Below are 15,835 nucleotides of genomic sequence, written 5' to 3' on the forward strand. Positions count from 1 at the left end.
CCCCGTTGATGATTCTTGTGTGAGTATGGAAAAGCAAGACTCACTCACTCACTCACGCATGGAAATTCAATCTCCTAGAAACAACTTAATTTGTTTCTCTCTTAAACTCAGTCCCCCCAATAATCTAACATAGACAATAAGTGTGATTGGAGAATAGCTAGCCAATATGAGCTCTGTAAGTAACGCAGATGTATCCACTTTACTGAATCCAGCAACAGACAATCTTTCTTTGCTAGATCAACAAGCAATTTCATTATTTGAAGAAGCAATCAAAAAGGAATCTCAAGGATTGATGTCTGATGCAGTTGATTTATACAGAAAGTCATTTAAAATAAATGAACAAGTGGATAAAATTTATCGATCCTTCCATTTACCAAATGCTTTACATAAATTACAAAATGAAAGAGGAAAGAATTATATCACTAGAGTTGATGAACATAAAGTTGCAAAAATCAACGTTGATACCTTACTTGACAGTTTTAAAGATGTTGAAGCAGTTGCCCCAGATCCTATAAATGGAGAACTGGGTGGAGCTCAAGGTGAAATGACTATAAAATTTGCCAATATGAACATAAATCATGAGATGATAGCCAGTGTCTCGGTATCACCACTAGTTCATTTACCTAATGACATTTGGACATATATTTTAGAAATACTTATTCATCATTCCCCAGAATCATGGTTTAAAATGTCAATAACGTGTAAAAAATTTGCATATCTAGGGTTTGGACAATCTACAATTTGGCGTGAAATATGTCAACTTATTTACCCTTATCAAAAATATGAAGAAAATCAATTCTATTTACAAAACCCAACTTCGACGGGTCAAATAGAAGATGATTCGGAATTGCCAATACCCTTTAATCAATTACAAATATTACCTCAATATAATAATTCTTGGAAATTTATGCTTCATAATAGACCTTTTATTAAATTTTTAGGATGTTATATTTCTGTGGTTAATTATTATAGTGAAGGAGGCAAGGCAGAGTTTTCTAATGCATGGTCAAACCCCGTGAAAACAATAACTTATTATAGATATTTAAGATTTTATCGTGATGGTACAGTTCTTAAAGTTTTATCGGTACTACCGCCAGATCAAGTTGTTCCCTATCTACTGAAACATAATAAGATTTTGCCAAGTTCAATATCAGAATTGGGAAAACCAATATATTTACACGATGAGAACAAGGAAAGTCACAAGATATATATTGGTAAATGGACTATTTCTTCATCGGGAGAGGTTCACATTATTATTGAAAATGGATCAGTTGCATATTTGACATTTCATTATTGGTTTCAAGTAAAATCTTTGGGTCATATCAATAAGCATGCAAAATTAACATGGGTTAGGTACAATTCTGTTAGGAAACCTACACAAACAGTAACCACCGAAGGTGAAGAGACAATTGATGATAGAGTGGGTGAAATAATGGAGTTTTCTATTAGAAACGAAAAACCCTTTAAATTTCTGAGAGTTAAAAGTTATACCCACACCAATTGAAATGAAATTTGATGGATAATATTGTAAATTATATGTAGAATTATATTTATAGATTCTGTTCAATTAAAAAAGTATTATCAAAACAGGATGTGTAGTTGGTGATGGCTGTATAGGAATAAATGGATTGGCACCACCACCAACCACAGTGGTTGGCCGAATCGATCTTTCCGTAAGGAGAAGTTCGCCAATTGTCCACGACCTGAACTTTTTTCTTTTTTTTTTTAAGAAAAAAATTTTTTCACCATCGAAGAAGAATCCTTTTTAGAGAGAGAAAATTTTCTATTGGTTTTTTTGATTTCAACAGTAACGAACAACAACCTGACTTAACCCATTGCTCCTCCTTAAATTATGTCTCGTTTTTTTGTTTCAGGATATACTTCTGATAGTTCATCTGAAGAGGAAGATTTATTAAGTACTTCTGAAGAAGAATTATTATCATCTTCAGAAGAATCAGATAGTTCATTTTTTGGTGAAGACGCTGATGAATCAGAAGAATCTAGTTCTGATGATGAAGATGGACGTCCATCTGGTCCAGCATATTTTTTGAAAAAATCATTTTTAAAAGGATCTGGTGGAGATGATTCCGATAGTGAAAGTGATGATGAAGGACGTAAAGTTGTTAAATCAGCTAAAGATAAATTATTAGATGATATGAAATCTTCAATTGAAGTTATAAATTCCAACAAATATAATAACAATTGGAGTATAGTTTTAGGTGAATTTGATAAATTTGGTAGATTTTTGATTAGATGTAATCAAACCAATTTGGGTACACCAAAGTTTTATATTAAATTATTGACTAGTTTGGATAATTCAATAACAGAAACTAGTAATAATGAAAGAGATGATAAAACATTAAAAGCTGATGAAGCTAGAGCTTTCAATACTTTAAGACAAAGAATCAAAAAGCAAATAAGAGAATTTCAAGTTTATTATGATTTGTACAAGGAAAATCCAGAAGAATTTGATGAAAATGAAGATGAACCATTAGAATCTGTTCAAGCGGGTCTTAATGATAATGTTAAAAATGAAGCCGATGGTTCTATCACTGGTGCTCTTGCGTCAAACAGAGTATTAAGTCCTATTTTCCATACTTTGAAAACCATTTCTGAAAGTCGTGGTAAAAAGAATATTGACAAATTAGAACAAATTGCTACTTTGGAAAAATTATTAGAATCACATGTTTCTAAAGGCTCGCCTTTTGAATTGATTTCTATTTACCAAATGTTATTATCAGTTAGATTTGATGCTTCATCCAATCAAGCTTTCATGCCTTTGGAACAATGGCAGAAAAATGAACAAGATTTAGGGAAATTATTGGACTTGTTGGAAGCCAATGTTGACACTTATCAAGTTTCTGAATTAGGATTGACTACTGATGATATTGATATTGAACCTACAGCCAACTCTAAAGGGGTTAAAGTTATTTTCGGATCAATTACTTCTTCAATTGATAGATTGGACGATGAATTGACCAAATCTTTACAACATACTGATCCTCATTCTACTGAGTACGTTGAAAGATTGAAAGATGAAAGTACCATTTACAATATGATTGTGAGAGGACAAACATATGTTGAATCCATAACTCCAGAAGACATCAAGTACAAATCTGAGCAATTGGCAAGAATTGTTTTGAGAAGATTGGAACACATTTATTATAAACCAAAACAATTAATCAAAGCTAATGAAGAAGAAGCTTGGCGTAACATTAAATACAGCTCATATATTGTTAGTAAAGACTCCACCGTTGATCAAGTTATTGATCAATTGGCGCAATTTTTACAGAAGCAACAAAACAAAACTTATGGGAAGCATGCTATACTATTCTCCATTTATTATTATGCTGTCAATAGTCAATATGAAAAGGCTAAAGAATTATTCTTGGGGTCACAATTTTACAGCAACATCAATTCAGCAGAATCTTCTTTACAAGTTCAATATAATCGTGCTTTGGTTCAATTAGGTTTAAGTGCCTTTAGAGCTGGTAGTATTGAAGAATCTCATAAAATTTTGAATGAAATTGTCAATTCTCAAAGATCTAAAGAATTATTGGGTCAAGGGTTTAATTCTAAATTTCCAAATCAAGCTACTGTTTTGGAAAGACAAAAATTGTTACCATTCCATCAACATATCAATTTGGAATTATTGGAATGTGTATTTATGACTTGTTCTTTATTAATTGAAATTCCAACTTTGGCTGCTATTGCCAATAATCATAAGGATCCAAAACGTAAGAATGCCTCATTAAAATCTTTCAAGAGTAAATTGGATTTCCATGATAGACAATTTTTCACTGGCCCTCCAGAAAGTATCAAAGATCATATTGTTCATGCTTCTATTGCTTTACAAAAAGGTGATTGGTTAAAGAGTTACAATTTATTGTCATCAATTAAGATTTGGAAATTATTCCCTGATAATGACAAATTATTAGCTATGATGAAGAATCAATTACAAATTGAAGGTTTAAGAACTTATATTTTCACTTATAAATCAGTTTTCAAGAAATTATCGATAGAAAAATTACAACAAATTTTTGAACTTTCTAGTACTGAAGTGGTTTCCATATTGGAAAAGATGATTGCTACAGGAAATGTTAGTGGAGAAATCATTGATAATAAGTTTATAAGTTTCACTTCAACTACTGAACCACAAAGATCTAAATTACAAGAATTGGCTATTGTATTGAATGAAAAGATTCAATTATTGACTGAAAAGAATGAAAAGACACAATCAAATGGTTATGGTAAGAAACAACAAAACAAAGATCAACAACAGCAACAACAGCAACAACAAAACCAACAACAAAACCAACAACAACAATCATCTACCCAATCGCAACAACAAAATAACATCTTGTCTGAAGAATCTGCCAATAAATTTAGATATGCCAATGTTAATTCTAATAACGATGAATTTCAAGCTACTGCTTAGATAGTTGGAGGTAAAAGAAAAGCAAATATTTAAGTGTATAGACATGCTTTTGGCTTAGCTTATGGTTTTTTTTTGAGGTTTCATACTTCTTTGTATATTACTTTATTCAATTTCACATAACTTGCATAGTTTTATAAAGAATTTAAAAAGACGTCAAAAAGAAATCGAAAATTGTTTAGATGTAATTGGTAGCGTGTGCTCATCGATAAAAAAATATTTTTTTTTTTTTTCTTCTTTACGTTTCAATCTTGATGATAAAGAAAAATTTCAAAATCACAAACATCATAATCACAAGAACCGAACCGTACAACTAACCTTCCTCAGCTATGCCAGAATCTACTAATACCATCTTGAATAATACTCCTTCTAGAAAAATTAAACTAACTGCTCTTTGTGAATTATGTCATGGTAGAAAAGCTGTGATGAAAAGACCTAAAAATTTGATGAAATTATGTAAAGAGTGTTTTTATAATGTTTTTGAAACTGAGATTCATAATACTATTATTTCCAATAAATTATTTCATCGAGGTGAAAAAATAGCTATTGGAGCATCTGGAGGTAAAGATTCCACTGTATTAGCATCGATTCTTAAAACATTAAATGAAAGATATGATTATGGATTAAAATTAGTATTATTATCTATTGATGAAGGAATTAAGGGATATCGAGATGATTCATTAGCTACGGTTAAAAGAAATCAAAAACAATATGATATGCCATTAGAAATTGTTTCTTATAAAGATTTATATAATTGGTCAATGGATGAAATAGTTGCTTGTGCTGGGATTCGATCAAGTTGTACTTATTGTGGAGTATTACGTCGTCAAGCATTAGATAGAGGAGCAGAGAAATTAGGAATTAATCATGTTGTCACGGGACATAATGCTGATGATGTTGCTGAAACTGTATTAATGAATTTATTAAGAGGAGATGTGGCAAGGTTAGAACATTCTACTAATATTATGACTACATCAGCGGGATCACCAATTAAACGTTCTAAACCATTTAAATATACTTATCAAAAGGAAATTGTCTTGTATGCTCATTATAAGAAATTGGATTATTTTTCAACTGAATGTACTTATGCTCCAGAAGCTTTTAGAGGTACTGCTAGAGAATTATTAAAATCTTTAGAAAGTATACGTCCATCTTGTATAATGGATATCATTTATAGTGGTGAACATTTAGTGTTAGCACCCAAAAAACAGAAACGGAAAACTGTTGCTTATAAAAACAAAAAGAAAACCAATGATGAGCAAGAAGTGAATCCTGATGGATCTATATCATTGAATCGAAATGGAATTAAAAAGGATGGTAATACATGTGAAAAATGTGGTTATCTTTCGTCAAACAAAATTTGTAAAGCATGTATGTTGTTAGATGGATTGGAGATAAATAGAGCCAAAGTGGCTATAGATAACAATTCTGCTATTGATGGTGCGGCAAAACTTACGAAATCATTAGAACAACTAAGTTTTTAACAATTAAATATAGGTTAATTATAATATATATGTTATATCTGTGTTGAATGAGTGTGTGTGTGTTTTGATTGGTTGGTTGGTAGGATAAATCTGATGCCGCCTGATTGTGGCTTTGCTTTGGTAGCAAATAAATTGAACCGCGCGGTTCCAACAAGACAAGACACGACTTTTCGGCAGTTGCCTTTATCTCCACTTTTCCGAATTCACCTTTCCAACTACAACAACAATATTTAATCTTGCAATAATAATTCACCCATTGACTTTTTTTTTTTTCTTCTTTTTTTCATTATTAGTTATAAAAACCTTTCATTATAATGTCATTTGGTAGAAAAGCTGCTGAAAGATTAGCCAATAGATCCATTCTTATCACTGGTGCTTCATCTGGGATTGGTGAAGCATGTGCTAAAGTTTTCGCTGAAGCATCTAATGGTCAAGTTAAATTAGTTTTAGGAGCAAGAAGAAAAGAACGATTAGTTAAATTATCTGATACTTTAATTAAACAATATCCTAATATTAAAATTCATCATGATTTTTTGGATGTTACTATTAAAGATTCAATTTCAAAATTCATTGCTGGAATTCCTCATGAATTTGAACCTGATGTATTAATTAATAATAGTGGTAAAGCCTTGGGGAAAGAAGAAGTTGGAGAATTGAAAGATGAAGATATTACGGAAATGTTTGATACTAATGTCATTGGAGTCATTCGTATGACTCAAGCAGTTTTACCTTTACTTAAAAAAAAACCTTATGCTGATGTGGTTTTCATTGGAAGTATTGCTGGACGTGTTCCTTATAAAAATGGAGGTGGTTATTGTGCATCTAAAGCTGCTGTTCGTAGTTTCACCGATACATTTAGAAAAGAAACTATTAATACTGGTATTAGAGTCATTGAAGTTGATCCAGGTGCAGTACTTACTGAATTTAGTGTTGTTCGTTATAAAGGTGACACTGATGCTGCCGATGCTGTTTATACTGGTACTGAACCATTAACACCAGAAGATGTTGCTGAAGTGGTTGTTTTTGCATCTTCAAGAAAACAAAATACCGTTATTGCTGATACTTTGATTTTCCCAAATCATCAAGCTTCTCCAGATCATGTTTATAGAAAACCTAATTAAATGAAATAGAGTTTGTCTGTGTATGTGTGTTTATTTTATAAAATTATTCAAGGCATCTTCTTGTAGTTACGATGATAGTAGGTTCTGTTGCCAATGGTTTACGGACTACATAGGTTTCTGTCTATTTTCTGTTTTATTAAATGAATTACGTGTATTCTTTATGTTTTCAGAGGTAATAATATGTCTAAGAAATGTTAAAACCTTATTAAATATACATTCTCTCTGTTATATTTCAACCTTTATTATCTTTCTTAGTAAATAGAACTTTAAATGACAAAAATATTATTTATTTTACAAGTTTCCTATCTTCCTATCACATACAACTAAACAAAAAACACATTTAGTAGAAAGTAGTTGGAGCGGTGGCTTGGAACAATTTCTTAGATTTTTGGACTCTGTGTGGTAATGGGAATTTCAAGTCTTTAGTCAAGAATTGTTTAACGTATTGTCTTTTAACGTCATCAGTCTTTTCTAATTCAACAACTTTCAAGATATGGATACTTCTAAATCTAGCTCTGTGTCTAGCAGCTAAATCTTGGTACATGGTTTCAACAGCGCCAACTCTAGTGACATCTCTGTATTCTTTGTACATGTTATGAATACCAGATCTAGATTCATATCTTAACCAAATACCAAAAGTCTTGACTTTAGTTGGTTTAGCTTCAGAAATAATGTTAACTGATACAATTTCACCAGAAGCTTTCTTAACTTTATGCAATTTTTGCAAGAAATACCAATATCTTGATTTGGCAACAACGGTGTTTGGAGCAAAAATTCTCATTCTGAACAACTTTGGTTCTGGAACGGATTCAGTTGGTAAATTACGACCAATAACTTGATATTCGTTTAATCTAGACATCTTTCTATAATTATTGAAAAAAGTTAGTATTTTCATTCTCAGAACTGAGGGCAGGCACTAAACTTGACAAAAAGGAATACATGGTAAGGTTGAAGTTCTTCTATACGTTGATGGAACCCCCCATTAATTATTAATAAAAAAAATTTCACTCTCCCATCTCTGATTCTCTATCGATTCAATATCATATCCCCAATCTTATGACATGCTATGTAACTTTTTCATAAATTCTCAAATATCTCCATTTCAAGTTTATATCCTTTGTCATGTTATATTATAATATTCTCATGGTGTTTAACATACTCTTCGGTTGTTGTTGAATACCTTGTAAACTGAAAATTCTACAAAATGTACAAATTTTTTTTTCTTCGGTATAGTAAAGTTTTCTCACTATTTGTTAGTAAAAGGGTGAAGCTTCTTCTCTCTCTGGCAATTTACTGAGTCGCACACACACAATCTCTACTACACAGGCTAAGGGAAAAAAAAAAAAGTTCATGCGACACAGACACAACAGAAAACTCTTAACTAACTGTATTAACTACTCAACAGAGAAAAAAACTACTTCCTGTATATAATATTTAGTCACATGTTAGGGCTATAGCCCTAATTTTATTTTGCAACAAAAAAGAGACAACCAACCGTAATTGTTTAGACATATTTTAAACTACAACATAGACTACATCTTCACAGTATTTACCTTCTTAATTTATCACATTCTCCAAATCATATATTCATAATAATCTCTAAACATAATATCTATAAAGTTTTTTTATGTTTGCTTTCAGCACTAGCTTTACTATTTCTTTCTCTTCTCTTTTTAGCATAAGAACCACATTCAGTTTGGAAAAGCCAATCCCAAAGAGTGAAAGAACTAGCGTAATTTCCAATGAAATAATGATGATGTTCATCATGATGAGCAGCACCGGCCCAAAGTGGGAAAAATTTATTTAATGACCATGGGAAATCATAACCAGAGTGAGAATCAACGGCTTGGAATAATCTTAAAACAATCCAAGTAGTCAAAGTGAATAAATGAAGTGGTGGCATATTAGTATAAACCGTAGCTAAATAAGCATATAAGATTGGGAACCCTACTGTACCAACCCCTAAAGCCATAACTTCAACTGGATGAGCATATTCTGCTGCTAAACCAAATGGAGCAGCATATTTATGATGAACTTTATGAATATTTTTATAAAACCAACCTTGATGGAATAAACTATGGAATGTAAAATGCCAAAAATCTTCACAAATGAAAAAAATTACAATTTGCATAGCTTGAACTTTCCAACCTGGGAATGGAACATCATATGTAATACCCAATTTAGCACATAATGGATGGAATAACCAAATTGGTAAAGCTTCAACAAGGAAATGTTGTTTTAAAACGGTTTTAAAACATTCCCATTGTTCTTGATTAGTTGGGATTTTATTAGGTTGAATTTTATAACGATTAAACCATGGAGTTTTATCAATAATAAACCATGGTAAACATCTACCAAAATACATTAATTCATGAGTAATAAAAAATAATAATCCAGTAGCTAAAATATCATTATTCATATAGATATAATATGAAGCCCATAATTTTTCAATATAATTCAAACTATGATGAGCAACATCAACTTCTTTCAAAATTGAAGAAAATGCAGTAGGATGGGTATTTATCAAACTAGATAAACTTGAAGTGTGATTACTAGTTAATTGATGCAAAACTTCCATTTTTGGTGTTATTTAATTGGGCTTTGGAGAAAAGGGGAAGAAAAACTGATTAAGAAGAGTTTCTACTCAAATAATGAAAATATATATCTATATATATATATATGTTATAAAAGTATCGTATAGATATTCTTAGTAGTTGTGTTTTATTTTTTTTCATTTTTTGACGCCCTATCTATTAAGAATGAGTGATCTGATGGCTTATTGTTAATATTATTATTATGAGCAGTAACATGTCGCAAGAATTTTTTATTAGTTAAAGCTGTTGTTGCTGCAATGTACATCGTATGATTTATTTAGTTTTAGTGATTGTTTTTAACTGATTGGGTTTTGTTTCTATTTTTTTTTTTTTTTTTTTTTTTTTTTTTTTTTAGTTCAATTTCCATTCTGGTAATCGGTACACGACTACACCTTTATGTGATTGAATTGGTCGTTCCGCTGTACTTATTTGTTTGTGAAACGGTCGTTTAACTGCATGATGATGGATAATTATTATTATTGTTCTTAATTTATCATCGTATAGCTTTTATGTCTTGACTTTGCTTAAACTTCTTGATTCCTAAGAAATCACCACTAAGGGTATATAAACGATCAGTGTAAACGATATTGTTGTTGTAGTTGTTGTTGTTATCATCCTCGTATTTGTTTTAAGGCACCCCCACTGACTGACTGACAAATGCAAAAATCTGATTTGTTTAGGGATTTCTTTGGTCAGACCCGACCCAATTTTGCATCGAATAACCGTTAAAAAAAAAATATACGCCGCTTTTCTGGAGATTGAAGGCGATTATGATAATGATGATGACCCTCGAATCACAGGTTTCTGCTTTTTTAATTGGCTGGTTTGGTTTGCTTACTTTATATCGGACTTTTCGTCTTCCCTGTTTCTCTATTTTTAATCAAATTTAGGTTAAATAATTACGATAAAAAGATTTTGTTATCAACTATGACAATGGAAAACTGCAAATCCTGTAAAATTGACGAGTATCTTTTGTATAGAAAACATAAACAACTTTAACAAATTAGAAACATATATTAATGTTAGAGTATACTTTCTCCTTTTTCTAAATTAAAATAGGACCACTCAACAGTGTCCTGATTGATTTATATCAAAGCAATATCATACCTTAATAACTCTTTATATGGCTGATCTTGTTAACCACCAGACAGAACTCATTATGAAATCTGGTGGAGACTAACAGATAATTGTCACATCAAACGATGTGCATTCTTTTTAAGGTTTCAAATCTAAGAAGCTTATTACGACTAACGATGTATATATATTATAGCATTGAATTAGAATATACTAAAGCAGGTGTATATTCATTATTATTTGTATATTTAAGTAATATATTTTAGGAATAGTTTACAATAATTTAAAACGGTAGAATCTAATTAGCTTCTCTGAAAATTAAGCAACAGTATACTCATTGATTAGATGAAAATACGGGTTTCATAATATTCTCTACAAAAGACCATATGATTCAAGTTAGTTGTAAATTGAAATACTAACTATTTAATATTCCTATTAACTTACTAGGTAGTTAGTCAGTTTAAGTTACCTATATATATATATATGTATCTATTCAACTCTTTCTTTTGGTAAAATATCAACTAACAAACTGTTTTCAACAACTGGCAAATTTAATCCATTTGTCTTTTTATAGACATCTATATTATCGAAAAATTTATCAAACAAAAATGAAGTGTCTAATGGACCACCTTTTGCTTCTGGATGAAATTGAGTAGAAAATATTGGTTGATATTTATGAATCATACCTTCATTACTCAAATCATTCAAATTAGTAAAATAAGGTTGCCAATTTTCTGATAAAGTATTAGCATCAACTGCATAACCATGATTTTGTGATGTAATATGACATTTACCAGTAATCAAATCTATGGCAGGGATATTATGAGCTCTATTACCATATTTTAATTTTATAGTTTTAGCGCCACTAGCTAAAGCCAATAATTGATGACCTAAACATATACCGAAAATTGGTAAATCTTGATGATTATTTATAATTTTTTTTAAATTATTAACCGTAGTAGAACAATGAGTTGGATCACCAGGGCCATTAGATATAAATATCCCATCGAATTTATTGGCAATTTTATCAATTGGATAATCATATGGGAAAACAGTTAATGAAGCTCCTCTTTCAACAAGACAACGTAAAATATTTTCTTTAGCACCACAATCTAAAACTGCAATATGAATCCCTTTAGAATACTTTGGAGGACATGCAATATGGAATGGGGCCTTTGTGGTTACTTTATGGACTAAATTGACTGCACCAGGATCTTCAAAAGCTGCATCTTCATCAGCATCATATTCTTCACCAATAGTGATTCTACCTAAAGAAGAACCTTTATCTCTTAAATAACTCACCAATTGTCTAGTATCAACACCAGTTATGGCAGCAACACCAGAACGTTTACACCATTGTTGTAAACTTTCCACTGCTGTCCAATGACTATATTCCAATGCTGCATCAGCAACAACTATACCAATACATTGGACTTTAGGAGATTCCATATATTTTAATAAATTAAATTGATCTTTAATAGTACTTGAAGGAACACCATAATTACCAATTAATGGTTGAGTAAAACATAAAATTTGTCCACGATATGATGGATCAGTCATACTTTCAGGATATCCTACTAAAGAAGTGGTGAAAACAGCTTCACCACTAACATTTCTATTGGCACCAAATGAATATCCATTGAAAACAGGTCCATCTTTTATAGTTAATGTTGCTCTTCCTAATTGTGAAGTGGTGTTGGTAAAACCTTTGTTAGTAGCAGCAGTGGCTAAATATCTTTTAGTAGCAGAAAGCATGGAATTCCCAAATGTAAAAAGTAGTTGAACTAATAATGAAAACAAAAAAAGAAAAAGAAGAACTATATAGGGAAGAAAATTTTTCGTCGATGGAGAAAAGGAGTGAGCGAGTGTTAGTTATTTATTTATCAAAATAAGTTGAGGGCGCTTAATGGAAAAATTTTCTTTCAAAATTACCATATTGGGATTTTATCAAATAGTAAAATGAGGCTCATCTTCATCATCATCATCCACTCAAATCTCAATTTGTTCAAGTTGACTCATCTAAACATTTTTTTTTACTCAATTTTATTGTATCTGTACACTACACTACACCACATATTCACGTGCCATTAACAATAATAGTCTTATTATCATATCCGCCCTGCTTATCCTACTAATATAGGTACATCTACTTTAACTATATTATCAGCAAATTCATTTTGATCATTATTAGTTCCTTTATAACGGACCATAACTTGTAAACAATATAATCTCCCTACAAGACAACTTTGGAAACTTGGTAACAAATTGACATTATTCTTATTCAATATTGTTAATGGAATTGTCAAATCTTTACAATAACGGAAACCCTTACTATTATTATTCAATTGTTCAACTTTCCAACTTCCTTCATGATTTAATAAATTTGAATCGGTTATTATTTGGAAATAATCTTTAATGGTATCTTTTTTAACTCCTAAAGATTTAATTGATTTCAAATATAAAAATGTATCTCGACTTAAAGAAATTTTATTTTCTTTAACAAATGAAATATAATTTGATACTTGATCTTTTAAATTTTGTAAATTACTTCTAGTTATTTCCACAGGATCTTTAATATATTCATCTTGATTATTTTCATTAGTATAAAAAAAATCATAACCAAGTTCAAATGGAATTGGATAATCAGTACTATATGACCAAAATATAATATTGACATCTACTGATTGAATTTCTGGAGCACGAATATTATTATCAGTTGTAATAAATTCTAATTTCAATTTTATTGAATCAATAATATCTTCTTTATTTCGATTATATATTTCATCCATATGACTCAAAACCGGTCGAAGTGAATCCAACTCTTCTTCTTCTTCGTCTTGTGGTTGTTGTTTGCTATTATTATATTTCATTAATAATCTTGGTGATGCATACGGTATGATTTTATCAGGTATTATAACTGATAATTTCAGTTCACCAATTTTAACTAAAGATGATAAAATCATTTTTTTCTTTTTACCAAATATTTCTGTAGGTATTTTAGTAATAATGATATTATTCTCTATTTCACAAGAAGGTGGTTTAAATTCTTGTCTCAAACTATTATCATTCTTATTATTATTAGTAGTAGTATTTTCATTATTGACATTAATAATTAAATTTTTATTTTTCACTTCTTCAGGACTTAATTCCATATGTAACAATTTTTCATCAATTTCTTTTTCAACTTCAAAATTTTGTAATTTAATATCTTTCCAAGTAAGTTTATTCAAATATTGTTGCATAAATTTCCCACCAATACCATTAACTGGATATCCACCTATTTGGAATCGTTTACAATATTGAACTTGTTCTTTTAAATCAGGAATAAATCTAAGGAAATATTGAGCATTTTTAGAAATTACATATTCTGCTGCAGTAGCATTATTATTATTAATTTCATCATGAGATATAGGTTCAGTAGAATTTAATCTATCAATGAATTTTGCTTCTATTGTATAAGAAATACTCAAATCATCAAAACTATAATCTTTAGTTAACATGGGAGTACCTCGTACATTCAAAAACCCATATCCTAAAGCTTTATTGAGTTGTATTCCTTCACCACGATTATAAAAACATGTTCTATCTATCCCCATTGAAGGAGGAGGTAATAAATGAGGTAATAATGAATTTATACAAGCATTATCTAATAATCTATGAGGAAATTTAAATGTGAAAAATTTCTTATACTTTATATTGGGTTGTAATAATCGATCTGTTGGTAAACCAATAACTGAACCATCAGATAAATCATGAGAAAATGGTTCATATTCAATCCCAGCACTATTGGGTACTTGAACATATCCATAAGAAGCATTTAAATCATACATTTTCAAAAATTTCTTCATTAAAATTTTCAGAAACTTGTTGGTTAATCCAGAAGTAGTAGTGGTTGCATGAGGGTTTCTTTCCACAGATTTTATTGTTCCTTCCAAAGAAACAGTAAATAACCCAAATTCCACTGGTTCATGGGATTTATTGATAACAGTTATATATCCATTGACAAAATCACCACTAGTATATTCTTTTAATCTTGTTTCTAAATCATTGTTGGCATTTGGTTGTGGGATTTGTTTAGTAACATAGATCTGAATATCTATCGGTGAATGTGGTAACTTATGCAATTTATCTATGTTATCTAGTGGTGAATGACCATATGTATCGTGAGTCACTTCAATATTTTGATTATGTACATTAGCATTAACAGTTGAACCAACCGGCAGTAATGTGTTATTATTGTTGTTGTTGTTATGATTATTATGATCATGTTCTTCAAATAAATATTCATCATTATTCATTTCGTCTCTCTCTTGAGCCAAGCCATACTCATTTAACCTTTCAATGGCTTCATCTATAGTACGATCTCTTGAATTTGAAGGAGATAATGTGGGAGGAGTTGGCGACGAATTTGTGACATCTCCATACCCAGGTGGTAAACTAGATAAATCTTCTTGGAATTGACGATCATCTCGTTTAAGTATACTTTGGAACATTTGAAACGATGGCAAAACATCAAAATATTCCGTTTGTGAATGACTAGAAACGGTAGAAAGTTCAGCTATGGGACTTCTGCCACCACCCAATAGATTTATTTGTCTTTGTTGTTCAGCAGATGGTTTATACGGAACATTCTTTATATTACCAGAAGTTTTCGATCTTGTACTGGAACTAGAAAGTGTTGGGACTCTTGATGCTGAGGAAACAGGGGTCAATGATATCGGCGATGATACTTGTGAAATTGATTCATTATATGAAGGGGGGTTTCCTGATGGGTTTCTTTTAAAAGCTTTATTAGATGAAGATGATGAGTCCTTTATGTTTACTAAATTGGGTAAATGCATAATCTGATATGGACAAAATGAAATCTGGTCTCCACAGTTTTCTTTTATCTGAATTTAAAGAAGGTTTATTTTCTTCGAAATTGTTATTATCGCATCTTGTTATACTGTAAAAAAAAAAATTAAAGATTTCCTTGAAAAGGTTATTAAAAAAAAAAATGGACAAGGGGAGGCGGCGGAATTATGACTCTGTCTCTCTCTATCTATCTATCTGTTCGCAAATAACTGCCAAGGCAGGATCAACTGGGCCCACCTTTGCAATTCAAACGGCATCAACAAATTTATCATA

General features: G+C 30.6%; 8 protein-coding genes across 8 annotated transcripts; 4 read left to right on the forward strand and 4 right to left on the reverse strand. All coding sequences in view use genetic code 12, as the record gives it.

Annotated features, from left to right (window-relative positions):
- Positions 1 to 166: 166 nt before the first annotated feature.
- On the forward strand, positions 167 to 1,504 carry CD36_41480 (ubiquitin-protein ligase, putative; the record flags this gene model as incomplete). The annotated part of the gene is made up of 1 exon (XM_002419768.1): positions 167 to 1,504. The coding sequence occupies one exon, from the start codon at positions 167 to 169 to the stop codon at positions 1,502 to 1,504; it is 1,338 nt and encodes a 445-aa protein (XP_002419813.1).
- A 348-nt stretch (positions 1,505 to 1,852) lies between these two features.
- Positions 1,853 to 4,438, forward strand: CD36_41490 (subunit of eukaryotic translation initiation factor 3 (eIF3), putative; the record flags this gene model as incomplete). The annotated part of the gene is made up of 1 exon (XM_002419769.1): positions 1,853 to 4,438. One exon carries the CDS (start codon positions 1,853 to 1,855, stop codon positions 4,436 to 4,438), a length of 2,586 nt encoding a protein of 861 aa, XP_002419814.1.
- Positions 4,439 to 4,764: 326 nt separating this feature from the next.
- CD36_41500 (uncharacterized protein YGL211W homologue, putative) lies at positions 4,765 to 5,919 on the forward strand (the record flags this gene model as incomplete). The annotated part of the gene is made up of 1 exon (XM_002419770.1): positions 4,765 to 5,919. One exon carries the CDS (start codon positions 4,765 to 4,767, stop codon positions 5,917 to 5,919), a length of 1,155 nt encoding a protein of 384 aa, XP_002419815.1.
- A 314-nt stretch (positions 5,920 to 6,233) lies between these two features.
- On the forward strand, positions 6,234 to 7,040 carry CD36_41510 (NADP(+)-dependent dehydrogenase, putative; the record flags this gene model as incomplete). The annotated part of the gene is made up of 1 exon (XM_002419771.1): positions 6,234 to 7,040. One exon carries the CDS (start codon positions 6,234 to 6,236, stop codon positions 7,038 to 7,040), a length of 807 nt encoding a protein of 268 aa, XP_002419816.1.
- Positions 7,041 to 7,380: 340 nt separating this feature from the next.
- On the reverse strand, positions 7,381 to 7,935 carry CD36_41520 (60S ribosomal protein L20; the record flags this gene model as incomplete). The annotated part of the gene is made up of 1 exon (XM_002419772.1): positions 7,381 to 7,935. One exon carries the CDS (start codon positions 7,933 to 7,935, stop codon positions 7,381 to 7,383), a length of 555 nt encoding a protein of 184 aa, XP_002419817.1.
- Positions 7,936 to 8,652: 717 nt separating this feature from the next.
- Positions 8,653 to 9,618, reverse strand: CD36_41530 (C-4 methyl sterol oxidase, putative; the record flags this gene model as incomplete). Its single annotated transcript, XM_002419773.1, has 1 exon — positions 8,653 to 9,618. The coding sequence occupies one exon, from the start codon at positions 9,616 to 9,618 to the stop codon at positions 8,653 to 8,655; it is 966 nt and encodes a 321-aa protein (XP_002419818.1).
- Positions 9,619 to 11,197: 1,579 nt separating this feature from the next.
- On the reverse strand, positions 11,198 to 12,463 carry CD36_41540 (arginine-specific carbamoyl-phosphate synthetase, small chain, putative; the record flags this gene model as incomplete). Its single annotated transcript, XM_002419774.1, has 1 exon — positions 11,198 to 12,463. One exon carries the CDS (start codon positions 12,461 to 12,463, stop codon positions 11,198 to 11,200), a length of 1,266 nt encoding a protein of 421 aa, XP_002419819.1.
- Positions 12,464 to 12,831: 368 nt separating this feature from the next.
- On the reverse strand, positions 12,832 to 15,549 carry CD36_41550 (ubiquitin ligase-binding protein, putatuve; the record flags this gene model as incomplete). Its single annotated transcript, XM_002419775.1, has 1 exon — positions 12,832 to 15,549. The coding sequence occupies one exon, from the start codon at positions 15,547 to 15,549 to the stop codon at positions 12,832 to 12,834; it is 2,718 nt and encodes a 905-aa protein (XP_002419820.1).
- Between the last annotated feature and the right edge of the window lie 286 nt (positions 15,550 to 15,835).

Source organism: Candida dubliniensis, chromosome 4 (genome assembly GCF_000026945.1).
Source record: "Candida dubliniensis CD36 chromosome 4, complete sequence".
Taxonomy (NCBI): domain Eukaryota; kingdom Fungi; phylum Ascomycota; class Pichiomycetes; order Serinales; family Debaryomycetaceae; genus Candida; species Candida dubliniensis.